The 19,873-nt window shown below is 47.0% G+C and overlaps 2 protein-coding genes across 2 annotated transcripts; both read left to right on the forward strand.

Annotated features, from left to right (window-relative positions):
- The first annotated feature begins 7,814 nt into the window (after nucleotides 1-7,814).
- Nucleotides 7,815-8,141, forward strand: LOC136507306 (auxin-induced protein X10A-like). The gene has a single exon (XM_066502072.1). It carries the CDS (start codon nucleotides 7,815-7,817, stop codon nucleotides 8,139-8,141), a length of 327 nt encoding a protein of 108 aa, XP_066358169.1.
- An 8,773-nt stretch (nucleotides 8,142-16,914) lies between these two features.
- LOC136507307 (citrate-binding protein-like) lies at nucleotides 16,915-17,486 on the forward strand. The gene is made up of 2 exons (XM_066502073.1): nucleotides 16,915-17,114; nucleotides 17,288-17,486. Exons 1-2 carry the CDS (start codon nucleotides 16,915-16,917, stop codon nucleotides 17,484-17,486), a joined length of 399 nt encoding a protein of 132 aa, XP_066358170.1.
- Nucleotides 17,487-19,873: the final 2,387 nt, after the last annotated feature.

Below are 19,873 nucleotides of genomic sequence, written 5' to 3' on the forward strand. Positions count from 1 at the left end.
CGAGGCCATCGAGGAATAGCCGGGTCTGCCTCACCTTCATCCCTGCCTTCCTCTGCTCCCTCGCCGTGATGCGCTAGTATGCGGTCGTGGTACCCGCTAGCCGGAGCCGCCCGCGCCGCCCTTACGCGACCTCATCGCCACACCGAGCCATCTCGGCCCCGATCCTCTCTGCGTCGAGCAACCTGCCTGTTGGTGAGCATCATCCTCGCCAAAGCCCCTGCCTTTCTTCTTCCCCGCCGTTGTGTCATTCCTGACACCGGCGTTTGTGCCAAGTTTCTGAACTTGCAGCCGCCCGCCTTAGAGCCCGTCCGTGCCACCAAACTCCACCTCACGTCATCGTCTGCAGCCTCGGTGGACGTCGCGCGCGATCACCACGGCCGCGTCGATGAACCAACCTCACCGGCGCCCTGCTCGCACCAGACCTGGCCCGCGCCATGCGATCCTCCACCGGCGGGCCCTTCGGTGAGCACCCTGAAGGCCCAACCTTTTCCTGTGCTTGCTTAGTGTCGTTGCCTGTCCCAGTCTTCAAGCCAGCTTGTTCTGCTGCCTGCACCGCACAGCAGTAGCTTGGCCGCTGTTTTGCAGTCCACCCGCAAGAGCATGTTTTCAGCAGCACAGAGCCCACGGCCATAGCCATGACCGTGACCTTGCCCTGCACAGACCCAAAGCCGTCTCCTTTTCGTGAGCTCCTTGCCTAGTCCTAGTGTTGGGACACGCACAGACACCACGCACATGGCACACGTCGGCGTCCGAGCACTCGAGTGCGGCCTCCTAGCCACCATCGCGTACGCACGTCCAATAGCACCTAAACGCGGACGCCATATCGCCAGGCCCCTGCACCCCCCGTGGCTTTTGGTTCCGCTGTCGCACTCGCGACCCTGACCACCGACCCAAGACCCAAAGATGCGTGCCATCACCGGTGACACCACCGGTCGTTGGACTCGCCGTCTCATGCACGCGCGCGGTTGCGCCAGGAACGCTGAGGCGTTCGTCTCCAGTTCCCTGTTCTACCAAGTAGAGAAGTGAAGCCTAAGACCAGCACAAGCCACCACCACGCCCATGGCTGAAGCCATCATCAGAGCACCCGGACACACGCACATCACCGCATGGCCTTGCACGAGCCCTGTGCCCTGCCCCATCCTTGTTGTGGCGCACACGCATGGCAGCGGACTGGACACTGCCTTGCCGCCGCCAGAACAGAGGTACCCCAACCGGAGCCCACTGTCGACGCTGGCCGCTATGGTTGTGCCGTGCACTGCGTCGGCGGCCACCACTGTTGCCCTGCCCTCCTCACGTCGCTTAGCCCAACGAAGAGTGTAGGAGACTGGCTGCTTGACCACCTTCCTTTGTCTGACTACCAAGAACACGAACCAAACGCTTCAGTGAGCCACACCGGCCTTCCATCGAGCACCTGCACAGGCACCAGGCACGCATGTCGCCGATGGCCACCCTGGGTCACAGACCGACCATCACGGCCATAAGCTGCACTCTACCCGCCGCCGCCTTTGTCATCCGGCCTGACCCTACAGACGGGCACCACCATACCATGCTTGTCTCGCCACTTCGCGGCCAAGGCTTCGCCTTGCGTGCACCCCGCGACCCGGTGCCACCGCACACGCCACGGCTTCTGCTTCGCTTAGCCATCGCACTAAAGGCCTGTTGAGGTAGTCACATTGCACAACTCACAGACAAAGCCCTGGTACCATGCCGTCGTTATATTGGGTCTGTTCCCGACATTCCGGTAGCCTCGTTAAACAAGGGCGAGCCGTTGAGAAACCGTATGATTCCTAGCATCGTACTGATGACAAGAGGAGTCTTTTCGACGTCTTGCTAGCCGAGACCACCGTGCCGAGACCACCGTTGCTGAGACCACCATTGCCAAGACCACCGTGCCAAGACCACCGTTGCCGAGACCCCCATTGCCAAGACCACCGTTGCCGAGACCACCATTGCCAAGACCACCGTTGCCGAGACCACCGTGCCGAGACCACTGTTGCCAAGACCATCGTTGCTGAGACCATCATGCTGAGACCACCGTTGCTGAGACCACCATTGCTAAGACCACCGTTGCCGAGACCACCGTGCCGAGACCACCGTTGCCGAGACCACCATTGCCAAGACCACCGTTGCCGAGACCACCATGCTGAGACCACCGTTGCCAAGACCACCGTTGCTGAGACCATCGTGCCGAGACCACCATAGCCGAGACCACCGTTGCCAAGACCACCGTTGCCAAGACCACCGTGCTGAGACCACCGTTGCCAAGACCACCGTGCTGAGACCATCGTTGCCGAGACCACCGTGCCAAGACCACCGTTGCCGAGGCCACATGGCCTCGCTGGCCGAGACCACATGGCCTCGCTTGCCGAGACCACCATGACCCTGCCTACTACGAGCCGTATGTCTTACCGAGACCATGGAAAGCCCCATCTCGCATCTTTCCGTATACGCATATCTACCTTGTCGGGCCCTATTCTTACAACCTATCTGTCCATGATAGTCTTACAGGATCTATCCATCACCTAGCTATGGAATGTGCTACTCCACAGTCATGTCGAGTTGCTACGTCTTTTGGTCGTGTTTGGTTCTTATCGCTGGTTGTTGGTGTTGTTGCCTGTGTGCCGAGCCTTCAAGCCGGCTGAGGGATCGTACCTCATCCGGATGTTACGATCGCGGGATCCGTCTCGCCATGACCGTGATGCTGAGTGTAACTCGACCCCTTGCATTTTAGTTGACTTTATAGTACCACGAGTGTTAGCACCTGTCTTCGGCCCTAGAACATGGTCGTGATGGATTCAATATCGATGGCGATATCGAAGCGGATATTACCCGCACATTTTGAGCCCTTCGTGACCAAGTTATGTGGGAGGTAACCTGGGAGTAAACAATCATGGAACAATGGATGCCAACTCGTTGGCATAGCTTGTGGCCGCGAGTTCACCTCGCCATGACCATGGAGCTACGCCTCTCTTTCGCTTTTAGTTGCTTCTTCATGCTCAAGCCCTTGTATGCTTGTACCCCGTTTGACCATCACGTTTCTCTGATTCTCGCGGTGACAACTGCACCGCTTCGAATCCAAGAGATAACTCAGTGCCAGTGCACCCAGGTCGGGTACCCTACGAGTGGCTTGCGCACCTGGTGTTCTTGTCGCTCCTTCCGATGCCCCGTCTTCTATTGTGGCGTGTGTGTTGGAAGAAGTAGACCTTGCTCTTGGTTGATTCTTGCTCTTATTGCCCCAATAGCCCGCTCTGTTTGATCCCATCTTGTCCATGACGTTTGGTTCAAAGACTGGACTATTCCTCTTTTTGTTAGCGAAGCTATGGTCTATGTTGTATCTCGGACCCGTGCGTGTCGACCCGGTCGACCGTCTAAAACCTTCTTCCTCGAAGATGCGTCTGAGAACATGACATGGATGTGCCTAGCTAACCCCGCTTCTTTTGTGTTGTTGAGTAACTCACTTCTCGGCTCCCGACGTTATAGCATCATGTGGATCGAGAGGACTCGTCACTGTCCAATCTCTTTGCGCTACCGCTTTCTACCATAGCGGGCTAGCCAAAGTACATTGGAGCCAAGTCACAATAGTGTTATTCGTTCTTGTTTGCTTCTCGTGTCCAATTGTGACTTGCGGAATAAAGCTATAGGAGCTGAACCCCGTCGTTCTTCCTTCGTAGGGCCCATCTTCCAACCCCCGTCAGTTCCATGACGCTGGATCAAAAGATCGTGAGCCGTGGTGTTTGCTCTGGATAAGCTCTGGCTTAAACCGTTTGTCCTAAAGCCATACTGGCTTGGCCATGACTTAAGCTTGTGCTTAGCAAACCACCACTTGTGTTTCTTTGGCCCGAGGAGATCGAACAACTGCCGAGAGGGCTAAGCCTCGTGTCTTTTGTGTCTTGTTGGTGTTGTTGGATCTTCCTGTGTCTTGTCGTCTTTTTGGGTGTTGGGTGTTCTCTTGCCTTGCGTGTCGCTTCGCGGAGTAGTTGACGATCGGATCAAGAGAACGTGGGCGACGACAAGGACTGCGAAATGGAGTTAGCTCAGGAGGAGGGGACCCCGCTGATTGAACACCAACGGATGGAGAAATGTACCACTACTACATCTACATCGCAGGTGTCATGGCAGCACCCTCTTTTAGAGAATCCTATTAGACATTGCATAATATCTAGAACTGCTAGCGCTTTATAATTATTCCTTTGCTAGTACTTTGATGCATGCTACTACCTGAAGCCATTATTACCCTGATGCAACCCACTCTACCACGTCACCCTGCTTTGCGCATTTGTTCGCTTATATATGCTTACTTGCCTGCTTGCTTGCATATTACACCACTATACTTATTATTAACTCCACTTTGCATTATATCGAGGATGTGATGCTGGTGGTGAACCCCCCTGGGAATGGTTTAGCTATGGGTGCTGGACTTGGTGGTGTGTGAGCATGCTGCATGTGTCTTGGGTGCGTGGAGAGTGAGGGTTGTGTCGATCGAGCTAGAATAACGACGAGCCTGGGGCGAGTCTTGCTATACGGTGCTACCTAGGCACTTGGATGTGGAATACCTGTGGTGGGTAAATGATAATTGGAGGTGGCCTTGGGTGTGAACCTCGGAGAGGTGGAGCCCGGGGTAGAGGTGCTGTGGTGGCACGTAAAATGGAAACCCTGATGAAGACATTCTGGCTTGGTCAATCCCTAAGGACTTACTAGTACTCAGACTCACCGGGAATCCTTTACATCCCACTCGCCCTATATGGTGAGGGACGGTCGGACTACTTGGTAGAACAATGCCACTACTGCTAGGCGAACGTGTGCAAGGAGGTACGGGGCGCGCGGTTTCCCCCACACCCTTCCGAGACTTTAGGAGGCCTTGTGGACCTGGCTCTTGACATCCGGAGGGCCCCGGCTCTGTCTATGACTCACAATATCAGCCATCCCAGACTAGACTTGGGATGTTCCAGGGCTGAGAGGTAGGGTGGCATCGTTCTAGGCTAGCAAGCGACCGGAATTCTGCCTAGGAGATACATGGCTCCGAGGATGGCTAATCTTGTGGGTATGTAAAACCTCTGCAGAGTGTTTGGTCGATCAATCGATACATATGCCGACATGTCGGCTATGGACCTTTCCTGGGTTTCGCTTAAACTAGATAGGAGATGAGTCCTTCTTTCCTCCCTCCAGGGTTGGGGTATTTTCCGGCCGTGAGCCAGGGGTTGCGGGCCGTTGAGACAAGGCCGAGAGGGAGTTGGCCTGTCGACCTGAGTGTGTGAGATGAGATGTGGTGATGGTGGTGTGGTTATGGTTGGGTTGGGTTGGTGGATGGATATGGATGGATGTGGATGTGGATGTGTGCGGCTAGGAATGTGTTAAAAACTGGATATTATTATTACATTACTACTGTTACTTGCTTCTCATGCGCTAAGGATGCAAACCACAGCCACACGTTAGGATCGCCAGATCCTCTTGTTTTATCTTTTCCACTAAAGTTCATCGGTGCTGATCATAGCCTGCACATATCTGGCGGTGTGCAAAATTTCCTGCTTCTCAGAGATGCTGACTTTAGAAGGATTATGAGGTCTCGTGCCTACGCTCAAGTTTGATTCGGAGATGGAATCTACGCTGCACTACGCCAACTCTGATGATGACCCGTGAAGGAGGAGCCTTCACTCGATAGTCTTCCGCTAGATTAACTCTATAATAGGTGTGTTCCTCAGTGATGTAATATCTTGTATTCTTGTAATCTTACGATGTATGACTGTGATATCGACTGATATATGATAATATGATGGAATCAACTATTGGTTTCATCATATTATAATTCATTCTGTGGATTTTCCCTTCGCGGAAAATTGAGGATGTTTCACTAGGGGGATGCAATTGGTCAATTTGAAAACAGTACCCAAATTAAGACTGCACACAACCATAGAAAATAACAACAATCATCAGCGGAGGCATAACAAAAGATATATTTTATCTATACTAGCTATTTTCTAATAACATGGTATTTTTTATTTTCTTTGTTTCTTTTACATTTCTTAAAGTCTGTTTTTTGTATTCTGCTATCTTTTTTTTGTCTATGTTTATTAGCAGTAAGGGGTAAACCCTCCTGATCTCCCAAAAAAACATTTCTAGTTTCAGAAACAACCAACTGAACCAATAGCTGTTTATCTAACCTCAAATTATTTCCTCGGGAAAGTATTCACATGTATTATGTTTGACCTATCAAGAGCTCTATCAGATCTACTGTGTAAAAACCATGGCACCTGACCATGTTTCGAACAAGCAGCAATGATCCATCAACTCTACATATTTACAACAAACGAAACCATGCTTTCGCATCTCAGTGGACTGGTAGGTTTTAAAGTGATGCCCTGCATCTGGCATCCGGTTTGAACATTACATGACACCAGGAAGTCAAATTGTGGGATATGGTTGTGTTGATTGATGATGAAGAGCATATATATGTCAGGTATAGTAAAGTGTTCCCAAAATGCACCTCCCCCCCCCCCCCCCCCCCCTAACACACACCCCCCACCACCACTTCTTATGAGCTCAGTCAGATCTACTGTGTAAAAAAAAACCATGGCATTTGACTAAGCTTCAAAGAAACAGCAATTATCCATCAACTCTAGATATTTACAACAAAAGAAATCACGCTTTGACATCTAAGTGGATTGTTAGGCTGTAAAGTGCATACGTGGCTAAGTTGCTAGAAGAAAGGTCGTGCCAGACAAACATAAAATCAGTTTCCATACTTTTCCCCTGCATCCAAGAACTTTATAGTGCCCCAGGAAGTGAAACTGTGGGATATTATTCAGATTATGTTGATGAAGAGCATATATATGATAGGTATAGTACTGATCCCAAAATGCTCCCCTCCCCACCCTCTTTGTTGGAAAAAAAACACATGATAATATAGATACAACGGTTTTCAAACTACTGAGTATGACATGTAAAGAAACACTCAGAATGATGAAAGACGTCCGCACACGCGTCGCAAACAGGCTACGACAAGAATGGTGCGATACTAATGAATGTTTTAAAATTTCACACTCAAAATAAGAAGGGTGGAGGTGACGACACCAGACGATTTAGCACGTACTCCCCCGTCCCAAAATATCTGTCGCTTTCGTTTCCCGAGAAACAACTTTGATAAAATATATATTAAAAAATATTAATATTTATGGTACATAATTAGTATCATTGGAAAGATCTTTGAATCTAGTTTTTTAATAAATTTATTTGGAAATACAAATGATGTATGTATTTTCTACAAATCGAGTCAAACTTATGGCACGGAAACCGAAAACGACAGATAATATAGGAAAGAGGGAGTATATGAGTGAAACAACTGCACAGTACTAGAACAATACCGTACGTAGTCAGACGATGTCAGTTGACTGACTAGTTATTGCTATAAGCCCATGTGCATGTCTAAACGCAAATAATCCTCACGTACGGCAAAAGTAAAACCACCATAGTTTCCATTACAATATAGGAGCCTTCTATTACTAAGTATGATTAACCATGTTGACGGGGACGGTAAGAATACCGAGTTACCGACGTACTCATCAATTTGCATGTACGTATACGTACAGGCCGGCCGGTCACTGCCACTACGCCCAATCACACATGCCACGTCTGTCTACTCATCTGGAAAAAGTCCCATTCTCGCTTTGACCCTCCAACACTAGCTATATAACCCCCTGCATTGCATTACATCTCCTGTCCATCACCAAGTTAATCTGAGCTGAGCATCGATCAAGTCATAAGAAACGCAGCTAGCTAATCCACAGCACATACACAGTGTTACAGAAACAACGACGACAATGGCCGCTTGGACAACAAGGAAGGCAAGCACCACCACCAACGAGGCCGGTTTCTTCACTCGCGACGACGACAAGCAGAGGAAGATTAGGGCCCCGAAAGGGTACCTCCCCATAGTGCTGGTCCGCGACGACGACGGCGGTGCAGGGACGACGGAGACGAGGGTGCTGGTGCGTGTGAGCGACCTCAAGGAGCCGTGCATGGCTGCGTTGCTGGAGGCGGCCGAGGAACAGTTCGGGTACGGCCAGCAGGGGGTGCTCAAGGTCCCCTGTGACGCGCAGCGTTTTCACCATGTGGTTAACATGGCACGCAAGTCCTCAAAGTACTAAAGTAGCTACTGCTAGTAGTAGATAAAATATGAGTATAATATGGAGTTATCGCGTGTACGTACGTACGCGGTTTTGCTGCGAAACGACATAGATTCTTCTTCTTCATATATATATATATCTCGCTATACGGTTGTTGTAGTCTAGGTTGTTGTACTAGGTTAGACAGATACGTTAGTATAGCGATGTGATGTAATTCTACCTCAAATTCGATGATAGTGAGGCACGGAAGTGCTACTTAATTGTATCTCCTTTGTTGTTTTGTTGTCGTTACTATGTACCCTCTATCCTAAAATAAACGTAGTTCCCATTTCCAGAGGAGTCAAACACCTTTAACTTTGGCTAAATATATACAAAAAAAATATTAATATTTATACTACATAATTATGTTGAATTTATTTTATAATAAACTTATTTGGAAATACAAATATTAATAATATTTTCTATAAATCTAGTCAAACTTAAAAAAACTGACCAGCACACATGAATTAACCACTTGTCCTTTCTCTTAGACAATAATTATTGGTTGCTTAGCAGGAAATGTAACCCGTTCACACTAAAGAGATCTATCATACTTTTTTAAAACTCACGTTCAGCAAATGTATATGTCTGTATTGTTGAATTTATTTTGCATCGCCACTTCTTTTAGTAAGGTAATAGTTCCAAAATTTATACTATGTAGAGGGATTACACCCCTATGAAAATCCTCGAATAAAGCCGTTAAATACTCCTTTATCATGTTCCAGAATACTTGATAGAATTCTGCAAGGAGATTCTGAGCCGAATTATGACTCATTTGAAAAATGGTGTCCTTAACTTCAGCTTCCAACAAGTTTTGTGTTTGGATTTCGTTTCCTCTACCGCTATAACTTGAGAAATATCTTCTATACCGGTCTTATCTGTTATCACAAAAGAAGGTTTAGGAGCTCCAAACACGCTCTTGTACATTTTGGTGATATATATACTTTTTAAGCTTAGCATCACCGGACTACAGGGCGTGGCTAGTGCCCGGATGTCCAGACGCTAGCCCCAATTGGAAGCCCATGCCTGTCCAGTCTGCTGCGCCTGTACTTTTCCTACCGCCTGAACCCTCCCATGCGGCGCTGCGCCCCACCCGACCCCACGCGGCATCTGTGCCCTCTCTTGACCCCACGCAACGTCTGCACCCTGCACGATCCATCGCGCCCTCCAGCAGCTGCAGCAGACGGGTCACATTGCAACATGTGCAACATCCGATCTACTTTTAAAACATCCAGATGCAACACTTGCAACATACATATGGAGATAGATGAAACCCTTGAAACATGCATCTAAAACATTCGCAAAAACAACTAAAAAACACTTGAAAATCATTGCAAACATACACAACATCAAGATAAAACACTTGCAACATATGTGTGAAACATATGAAACATCTAGATAACCACACTTGCAACATATGTCCGAAAAAACAGATGAAACATTGGGAACAGATGTTTGCAACATACGTGTACAACCATTGCAACATATACAACATCTCGATCTACTTTTACAACATCGATGCAAAATACTTGCAACATATCTGTAAGGAAAATGGACCCTTGGCCTATTTACTTTGGATTTTGGTGTTTGATGACCAACACAACCAAATTGGACTAATGAATGTGCAAGTGTTTATTTTGTAGTTCAATAGGGTGCAAGACATGACTTGGACGAAGGCAACGTGGTGATCCGATGATCAACACTTTAAGAAAAACCTTAGAAGCACAAGAGAAGACCCAAGATATCAAGCAAAGTCCAAGCACGAAGATTGGAACCAAGCCGTACGCAAGATCGCGAAGAAATGAGCTCACTGTGGTGACCGGATGCAGGACCGGACGCTGGACAAGCAACCGGACGCTGCGACCGGACGCTAGGCAAGTGGCTCGACACACAGGCGACCGGATCCCTGACCGGACGCTGGAGGTAACCGACCGGACGTAGGACAGCAGCGTTCGATCGATTACAGTAAGGTTCCAGAGCGGCAAATTTGCGACCGGACGCGTCCGGTGGAAGGCGACCGGACGCTGGCCAGCGTCCGATCAATATATTGCCGGCTCAACGGTCGGGACGACCGAACGCGTCCGGTCAGGACGATTCAGCGTCCGGTCAGTAGCAGTTTCGCGGGAATTTGACCCCAATGGCTACTTTCTCAGTGGGGCTTATAAATACAACCCCCAACCAGCCATTTTGAGTGGAGTGGAGCTGAGGAAATATACCAAGGGTGTTGATACACCATTTTAGTGATCTTTACATGCATAGTGCTTAGTGTTTTATTAGGTGATTAGCATAAGTGCTTTGCGAAATGCTTAGGTTGATTAGACCACCGCTTATGCGCTTGCTCTAGGTGTTTAGTGAGGTTTACATACCTCTTGCCACCCCATGCTTGCGAGTACAAGTGTTGTACATCGGAGGGGCTTGAAGTCTTGCGAGATCACACCAACAACATTTGTGGTGTGGCCACCACCGTGTACCGGAGGGAACAAGGCCCGCGGCGTTTTGGCCGGAAGTTTGATAGTGAAGACGGTGGGGAGCATCTGGGAGAGGCTTGCCGAGAGGCACATCGGAGACCCACTTGTGCGTGGGGAAGGCCCAAGGCTATCCACGGAGTTACCCGATCGGGAGCTTGGCCCTTGCGAGGGATTCCTTGCGAGGGGCTCCAACGAGGACTAGGGGGAAGCTTGCGTGCTTCTCGATACCTCGGTAAAAATACCGGAGTCGTTGACGGGAGTTTGCATATCTCTACCTTGCTCTTTAGCTTCCGCATTTACATTGATTACTTTACTACGTTTGCGGTAGAGATAGCAACACATGCACATCTAGATAGTTTATCTATTGCATAGGTTTTGCTAGGGTTAGCAAAAGAGGCCATAGTTTAGAGTTAGAATTTTTAAGTTGCCTAATTCACCCCCCTCTTAGGTGTCACGGTCCCTTCAATTGGTATCAGAGCCGGTTGGCTCATATTTGGACCTTTGGCTTAACCGCCGTTGAGCCGACGCTATTGTAGAGTGGTTGGGATGGATACCGCTAGGCCTCTAGAATTTGATGGCACTAACTTCCTTTACTATAAAGCAAGAATGGCTTGCCACCTTGAGGCGGTTGATTTAGGTGTATGGAGAGTCACTCGTGACGGGATGAAACCCATTAAGAATCCCAAAAAGCTCACAAAGAGTGACGAAAAAGAAATGCATTTTAATGCTAGAGCTAAGAATTGCTTGTTTGAATCATTTAGCATGGATGTGTTTAACCAAGTATTCACCTTAAATACGGCACATGAAATTTGGTTAAAACTCCAAGAGCTCCATGACGGCACAAGTAATGTCCGTGAGCAAAAATATTGTCTAGCTAAGCAAAATTATGATTCCTTTGCTATGAATGATGATGAGCTTGTTCGTGATATGTATTCTCGATTGAATCTAATTATCAATGAGCTCCATTCTATAGGATTATTAAAGCTAGATGATGCGGACATCGTGAGGAAGATCATCTCCGTGCTACCACAAAAGAAATATGCAAGCATCATCACCATTCTTCACAACATGGAGGACTTGAGCAACATGACCCCGGGCATAGCCATTGGCAAGTTAGTGGTATTTGAAATGTCACGTAAGATGGGTCAAGAAGAAGCTTCTTCATTAAGCAAAGGCAAAGCTCTCGCTTGTAGCGAGAAAAAGAAGATGAAGGGCAAGCAAGTTGAGACTAGCTCAAGCTCAAGTTCATCAAGTGAAGATGAAGAAGAAGACGAGGACGATGATGATGATAAAGATTCAAGTGATGATGATCAATCTTCCTCCTCCACCTCCGATCTTGATGAAGAATCAATCAAAGTGATCAACAAGGTGGAGAAGATGATCCAAAGGCTCAATGTCAAGGGTGTGCCCATCCAAATTCAAGATTTAGTTTTCACAAATCAAAAAAATAAGCAAAGAAAGAAAGGATGCTATGGATGCGGCGAGTTGGGGCACATTGTGGAAGTTTGTCCAAACAAGCCCACACCCAAGATAAAGAAGAAGGCATGCAAGAACCAAGCCCTCACATCAATAAGATCATGGGATAATTCTTCAAGTGAAGAAGAACCCCATCACAAAAGGCGAGGCCGCAAGCAATCATCATTAAGCTCTTCTCGTGTGTGCCTTATGGCACGAGGTAACGAAAGCTCTTCCTCTAGTGAGAGTGATAGTGATGATGATATGCCTTCTTATCATAAACTTGTGCAAGAAAATCTTAATTATGCTAAAGCTTACACTAGTCAACAAAAGAAGCTCAAAAGTTTAAAAGAAAAGCTAGATAGTTCACAAAAAGCATACAAAACCTTGCTTGAACAATATGAGAACTTTGCTAATCTTAATGTTGAACTATCTACTAAAATTGAGAAACTTGAGACTAGTGCAACAACAAATGCATGCACTATCAATGATGAGCAACTTTTAAAGAAAAATGAAAAATTAAAAGAAAAGTTAGCTAGCTCACAAGAAGCATATAATAGTTTGCTTGCAAAAATGGAAACTATGTGCAAACATTATGATGAGCTAACTAATAAAGTTGCTAATCTTGAAGCCGTTAGAACAACCCCCACCAAGGCATCTAAAAAGAAAAGTTCTATCTCTAACATGTATAAAAAGGATGCCTCTACTTCTTGTAATGATTTATGTTTAGACTCATCTTTGTGGAACCAAGTTTGTGTTGAGAAAGTTGTTGTAGATACATGCACACAAGAGGTTGCAAAGGAGAATGAGCAACTCAAGCAAGAAGTTGCTCGCCTCACCAAGGACTTGACTCAAGTGAAAGGCAAGGCGAAGCAAACCCAACTTCATCAAGATAACACCGTCAAGGGAGTGAAGAAGCTTGATGAAGGACAAACCGTGGTTTGTTACATGTGCCACAAGAAAGGTCACAAGTCCTATGAGTGCAAGGTGAAGAATGGGGAAGGAGCAAAGAAGAAGGAGAAAAAGCAAACAAGCAAGCTCTCCAACACCTACACCAACAAGGTGGACCAGAAGGCCTCCACACCTTATCTCTTGAAGAAGAAGAAAAATAACAAGGTGGTGGCCATCAAGGTAAACAAGCAAGGTAACAATGGGGTCAAATGCTTTTGGGTGCCAAAGGAAATCATTTCCAACATGAAGAGCACTAAGAAGGTTTGGATCCTGAAAGGGAAGTGAGAAGTCTGTCGGACTACGGGGAATTTGGAGACTTGGCAAAGTTTGGGTGTATTTCATGGGGTGCATCATGATGGACAAAGTCATTGCCAAGTAGGTTAGTGAATACTATGGACCCAAATTTCCCTTCCCATGTTAGGTAACTAGATGCCATTACTTTCAATTAGTATTCATTTCAATTGGTATTGTTTTTCAATTGGTATACTCTTAAAGCATCTAGTTATCTTTCATGCCTAATGTTTGCATTTACATGCTTAAATATTTTGTCATGCATTCAATAGGTATATCATATGGTAGGCTTGCTCGGTTTCATTATCAACCCTTGGAGCAAACCTACATGGTTTAAAATTGTTTAGGAGCACGGCACATAGCTTGTTTTACAATTAATTATCTAATATGTGCCAAAGTCCAAATTGTAGATAATCTCTCCCAAATATCATCTTTCGAGTGGTATTTTGATACTTAAATCAATGTGCACAAATTTTACAAGTATTTGACACTTGTGTGCACAAATTTAGGGGGAGCTTAATCTATAACTTGGATGCTTTGAGACTAACACTTGTTCAAATGGTATCAATTTTTTTTCAAACCTATCACATGTGTAGTAGTCTCATTATAAGGAAATTGGAGTCCCCGGAGTTAAGCATCATTCTTCAATTGGCATCATCATGTTGATTTCATTTCATATTTATATGCTTTCTCCATGCATTATATAGATTAAACTCTCTTGTAAAATAAATTGCTAATTATGCATATGCTTTGCTTTCTACCATATGTATGCATATATTTAGGGAGAGCTTAGTCTATATAATGTGAGAATCAAATTTTATGATCCATTTCACTCTATACACAAAGGATCACGAAATTTGACCCTCCCTTGTGCTACTAATGTCTTCCTTTTTGGTGTTTGATGCCAAAGGGGGAGAATTTAAAGGACCAAAGACAAGCATTTAGCTACAAGTAGTAATGTTCCGAGAAAGGGAGGGAAGTAAATTATGGGTTAGTCTAAGTAATGGGAGATTTTTTTTAAAAAAAGCTAGGCTTTAATCCATAATATCACATGGGGACATTTGCAAGGGCAAGACAAGTTTTTAAGTAAAGTTTTAATTGGTATCTATCAATTAGTATCATATAACCTTGCCTTTCGCATTGCATCCTAGCAAGTAGGTAGTTTTTAACTTCCAAATTCTTATTATTTGCTTGCTTTGGTCGTGTTGGCATCAATCACCAAAAATGGGGAGATTGTAAGGAAAATAGACCCTTGGCCCATTTACTTTGGATTTTGGTGTTTGATGACCAACACAACCAAATTGGACTAATGGATTTGCAAGTGTTTATTTTGTAGTTCAATAGGGTGCAAGACGTGACTTGGACGAAGGCAACGTGGTGATCTGATGATCAACACTTTAAGAAAGACCTTAGAAGCACAAGAGAAGACCCAAGATATCAAGCAAAGTCCAAGCACGAAGATTGGAACCAAGCCGTACGCAAGATCGCAAAGAAATGAGCTCACTGTGGTGACCGGACGCTGGGCAAGTGGCTTGGCAGACAGGCGATCGGATCCCTGACTGGACGCTGGCGGCAACCGACCGGACGCAGGACAACAACGTCCGATCGATTACAGTAAGGTTCCAGAGCGGCAAATCTGTGACCGGACGCGTCCGGTGGAAGGCGACCGGACGCTGGCCAGCGTCCGATCAGTATATTGCCGGCTCAACGGTCGGGACGACCGGACGCGTCCGGTCAGGACGATTCAGCGTCTGGTCAGTAGCAGTTTCGCGGGAATTCGACCCCAACGGCTACTTTCTCAGTGGGGCTTATAAATACAACCCCCAACCGGCCATTTTGAGTGGAGTGGAGCTGAGGAAACATACCAAGGGTGTTGATACACCATTTTAGTGATCTCCACATGCATAGTGCTTAGTGTTTTATTAGGTGATTAGCATAAGTGCTTTGCGAAGTGCTTAGGTTGATTAGACCACCGCTTATGTGCTTGCTCTAGGTGTTTGCCTAGTGTTTAGTGAGGTTTATATACCTCTTGCCACCCCGTGCTTGCGAGCACAAGTGTTGTACATCGGAGGGGCTTGAAGTCTTGCGAGATCACACCAACCGCGTTTGTGGTGTGGCCGCCACCGTGTACCGGAGGGAACAAGGCCCGCGACGTTTCGGCCGGAAGCTTGATAGTGAAGACGGCGGGGAGCATCCGGAAGAGGCTTGCCGAGAGGCACATCGGAGACCCACTTGCGCGTGGGGAAGGCCCGAGGCTATCCACGGAGTTACCCGACCGGGAGCTTGGCCCTTGCGAGGGATTCCTTGCGAGGGGCTCCAACGAGGACTAGGGGGAAGCTTGCGTGCTTCTCGATATCTCGGTAAAAATACCGGAGTCGTCGACGGGAGTTTGCATATCTCTACCTTGCTCTTTAGCTTCCGCATTTACATTGATTACTTTACTACATTTGTGGTAGAGATATCAACACATGCACATCTAGATAGTTTATCTATTGCATAGGTTTTGCTAGGGTTAGCAAAAGAGGCCATAGTTTAGAGTTAGAATTTTTAAGTTGTCTAATTCACCCCCCTCTTAGGCTTCACGGTCCCTTCAATACCTCTGTAACATCAGAAACACTTGAGAATTGCAACATCTGAGGATGGAAAGGGAGCACGAGGTGCAGCCGGAGAAGCTCGCTCCGAGTCTGGCCACTCCGGATCTCGTGATGTCATGAGTTGAGGTCGAGAGTCGTGGCAGCACCGGCGTTGCCAGCGGCCACGACCTCCTAGTGGGGAATGACGACGTCGGCAACACCTCGACGCGGCAGAGGATGGGGCACGTCGCAGCGAGGCAGAGTGGGCGCGACGGGGGATGGAGCGCGACGCAACACAACGCGGGATGGGGGTGCCGCCACGAGGCAGCTTGCGGCGTGCGGATGGCGCGGTGAGCCGCAACGAGCAAAGCAAGGAGTTGGGGATTTCTGTCGGCAGTAGCAGTGTAGATAAAGGAGAGAGCGTAGATGGTCTGTTGGGCTCTATCGCTGTGCTGGCTCGGGAACAGGCGTCCAGACGGACGCCCTCACCACATCATTAGCCCATATTATACCCTCCACTTGTTCCAATTGAAAGATTCAAGTTTTTCTATTATTCCCTTTCGTCACTAATTAAAAGTACTTAGTATAATGGTATCCCCTTCCAGTAAAATTTTGAACTTTACTTTTTGATAGCATTTTAATCCTTCCTCAGTAGCCGTGCTAGTAGTTAAATATATACGCCGAAATTGCATACTCTTTGGAGTTTCAGTCGTCACGATGACTTGCGAGCAAAACAACAAAACCATGCAGGCGGCAGGTGAACTGACAAAAGAACCGGCAGGCTAAATCTGAATATTCAGAAACAGCCACAGCAATACAGTGGCGTCAGCGTTAATTACTTTTGCTGACCAATAGTTCATTAGCTTCGAAGCCGGCCGTTCATCGGAATTATCTGAGGAAACGGCCTGTTCACACAAACCAGCATAGCAGCATCCTATATATGCAGCAAACCTGTTGATCAGAATTTTTTGTCAGTGAAGTGAACTCGAAAAGAAGGACATCCACACGATCGAGCGAATGGCTCCTGCTTCCTCCCTGCCAAGGCCTCTACTCCTGTTCATCGTCTTGGTCTCGTGGTGCGGCCGGAGCTCCGCCGGCGTTGACTCGACCCTGGGCTTCATCGCCGTCAACCTCACCGAGGACCGGTTCAAGCTGCACCACCCGTACGACCTGCCGCCGGAGCAGCGGTACGAGTTCCGCGACGGCGTGCGGCGGATGTGGGTGTACTGCACCGACAAGCCCTTCAGCCGCGGCAGCCCCACCAAGCCGCACTCCGAGATCCTCCTAAACGTACATATATCTTTAAGCCAACAGCATCACTAATCTTCCCGATCAACGCTAATCATGTTGCCAATTAATCCTGTCCAGCAGCAATTCAATCCTGAGCTAGCTGGTTCCGGCTCAACGTGGTGCACGACGTCGGCGCGGGGGCACTCACCGTGTTCGTTGACGGCGAGAAGCGGCTCGCCGTCGCGGGACACGGCGGGTACCGCCACTACTTCAAGTTCAGGGTGTACACACATTGGGACCCCTCGCACTATATGGACTCCCGGTGGAGGGACGTCAATGTCTACACCAAACTCGGTTGAGATTCAAGGCTTCAGGCTGTAGAACAGAGATCAAGTCAGTGAACCTAAATAAAAGATTTGGATTGGACGTAGACATCAATTGTTTATTTATAGATAGATACTTTGTCGTGTCACTATCATAAATTTATAATGAAGTAAAGTTCCACATGCTGCAACAACAAAAAATTTTCATGTCTGAGATAGTCGGCATAGGATTCATGAGTTAATTTTCATGTCTGAGATAGTCGGCATAGGATTCATGAGTTAACTTTGAACTTAACATGGCCCCGTAGCGTTAGCACATGCATAGGGTTTATAAGTTAACTTAGAGTCATCGTCGCTTGCAATAATAATACCTATAATTTAACTATTTCAATATATTGCTGATGGTGAATCTTTCCACATGGATACCTTATTCAACAGTATATGTCTGCTGCGTGGAATAGTCCTAAAGAAATACATATTTATACGGTGAGTATAATATACATTGTTTTAGGTAGTGTTTGGTTCCTGGGATTTGCTGGGACGGGATGGGATAGTCCTTTTTGGTAGCATGTTTGGTTCGGAGTGACAGAAGGATGGGGACATCCCAGTGGGGAATATTCCAGGCATATCCAGTTGACTCCCGTCCCTCCATATTGAGGGGATGGGGTGCCCCAGGTGGGATGGCCACATGCGTGCGAGAGGGGGAGAAGAGGAGGCTCCGGCGCCTGCGGGCGGCGCTCTAGGTGCGGGGCTCCGGCGAGAAGCGCCCCTGCCGTGGGCGAGTTGGCCCCACGGCTGAGCTCCCTGGGCTGGCGAGCAGCGGCTCCGACGCGGGCGAGTTGGCCCTGTGGCCGAGCAGCCCGCGACGACAAGCAGCGACCCAGAGCAGGTGACTGTGCGGGGCGTGGAGCAATACTAGAAATATTCACTTCTATGACGAAATCTTAATGACGAATCCGAAATCGTCACAAAAAATCATTTTTTGCGGACGTAGTGAAATGTGATCACGTGCTGCAAACAAAACCTAACGAAGTAGGGCATTATATAATTCAACACACAAAACACATGAAATGACATGTGAGAACATGTACCGAACTAGGGTATAGAGGTCCTGAACTAAACTTAATATGCCTTAGGTAATTAAAGCGAACAACAAGCACAAGAAATAACATGTGTGAATATGTACCAAACAAGGGTACATAGTTCCTTCGACTAAACCTGATGTGTCATATGAATAAGATAGGGTCGTCCTAGTAGTGTGGCCATATAGCAAATTGTGTTGCACCTTCTCCACAGTAGCGTCCCATTGTTGGTGGTGACAGGGGTGACGGCGGAGGCCCCTTGTTCTTGTGATTAGGGCAGGTGCAATATGGATTATTGCAGAGTGCCTCCTGTGAACTTGCACCATTGTTGTTGTCATCGTCTTTGTCTTCCTTGTACCCACTGCTAACTTTCCTTTGTAGATCAAAGATTTGGTCCCATAGGTAGCAGATGTACTGCTAACGCGGATAAATTGGTCGAGGATCGACCCACCTAGTGAACCCATAGTTTTCTTCGGACTCGGAAGACTACAATAAGTATGTCCTGTGAGTTGTAAGGGTATTCGAGAAACATATTTAACAAACGAAATTTAATTGCATTTACCCATGATCGAGGACATCTACAAGAAGCAGTCCTCACCATGCATGCATTTTGTCCAATCTTTCTTCCTATTATCGTATCCTCTGAGAAGGCACTCTTTAGTGAAATCACTCTTGCTCTCGGAGGAAAACTGATACACTGGTTCCTCAAAGAAATCAGGTTCAAGAGACCCCTCCCACACAATGGGAGTTCCCTTCGTCCCCCCTTTCGTCTCCCACTCCCGAAACCCTTTCCTCTAGATGACCCTCCAAACATTCCTACTTCAACGAAACCGAATACTAGTTTGGTTTTCCTTTTGGTTAGCAATGCATCCTAGAACGCATATATATAGGCGAAGATAGGTTTGCTAGCTGTTGTATTATACTGTAAATGCTCCTGGAAAGTCTACTCAGAATCACTGAAAAGCCTACATCGTAGGACACTGGAGAGCCTAGATTCCATGACTAAAAAGCCTATTCGATTTCAGACTTCAATCACTATTTCAAAGAACACTGAAAAGTCTATTCGATGGTGACATGACAAATCACTATAAAGACTATTTCTCCTAGATTCCATGACTGAAAATCTTATTCGATTTCAGACTTCAATCACTATTTTAAACCGGAAAAACTGATGCCGCTGATTAATACGTACTTTAGGCAGGAAATTTTGCCATAATTTCCCCTATTTTTATGCCATCCATACACAAATATGAGATGAATATTTAACCTCAATACAACAAGTACAAACATACAAATATATGCCACATTCATCTGAAACCATATACCTGAGCAAATTAATAG

The sequence above is a fragment of the Miscanthus floridulus genome, chromosome 15, assembly GCF_019320115.1.
Source record: "Miscanthus floridulus cultivar M001 chromosome 15, ASM1932011v1, whole genome shotgun sequence".
NCBI lineage: Eukaryota > Viridiplantae > Streptophyta > Magnoliopsida > Poales > Poaceae > Miscanthus > Miscanthus floridulus.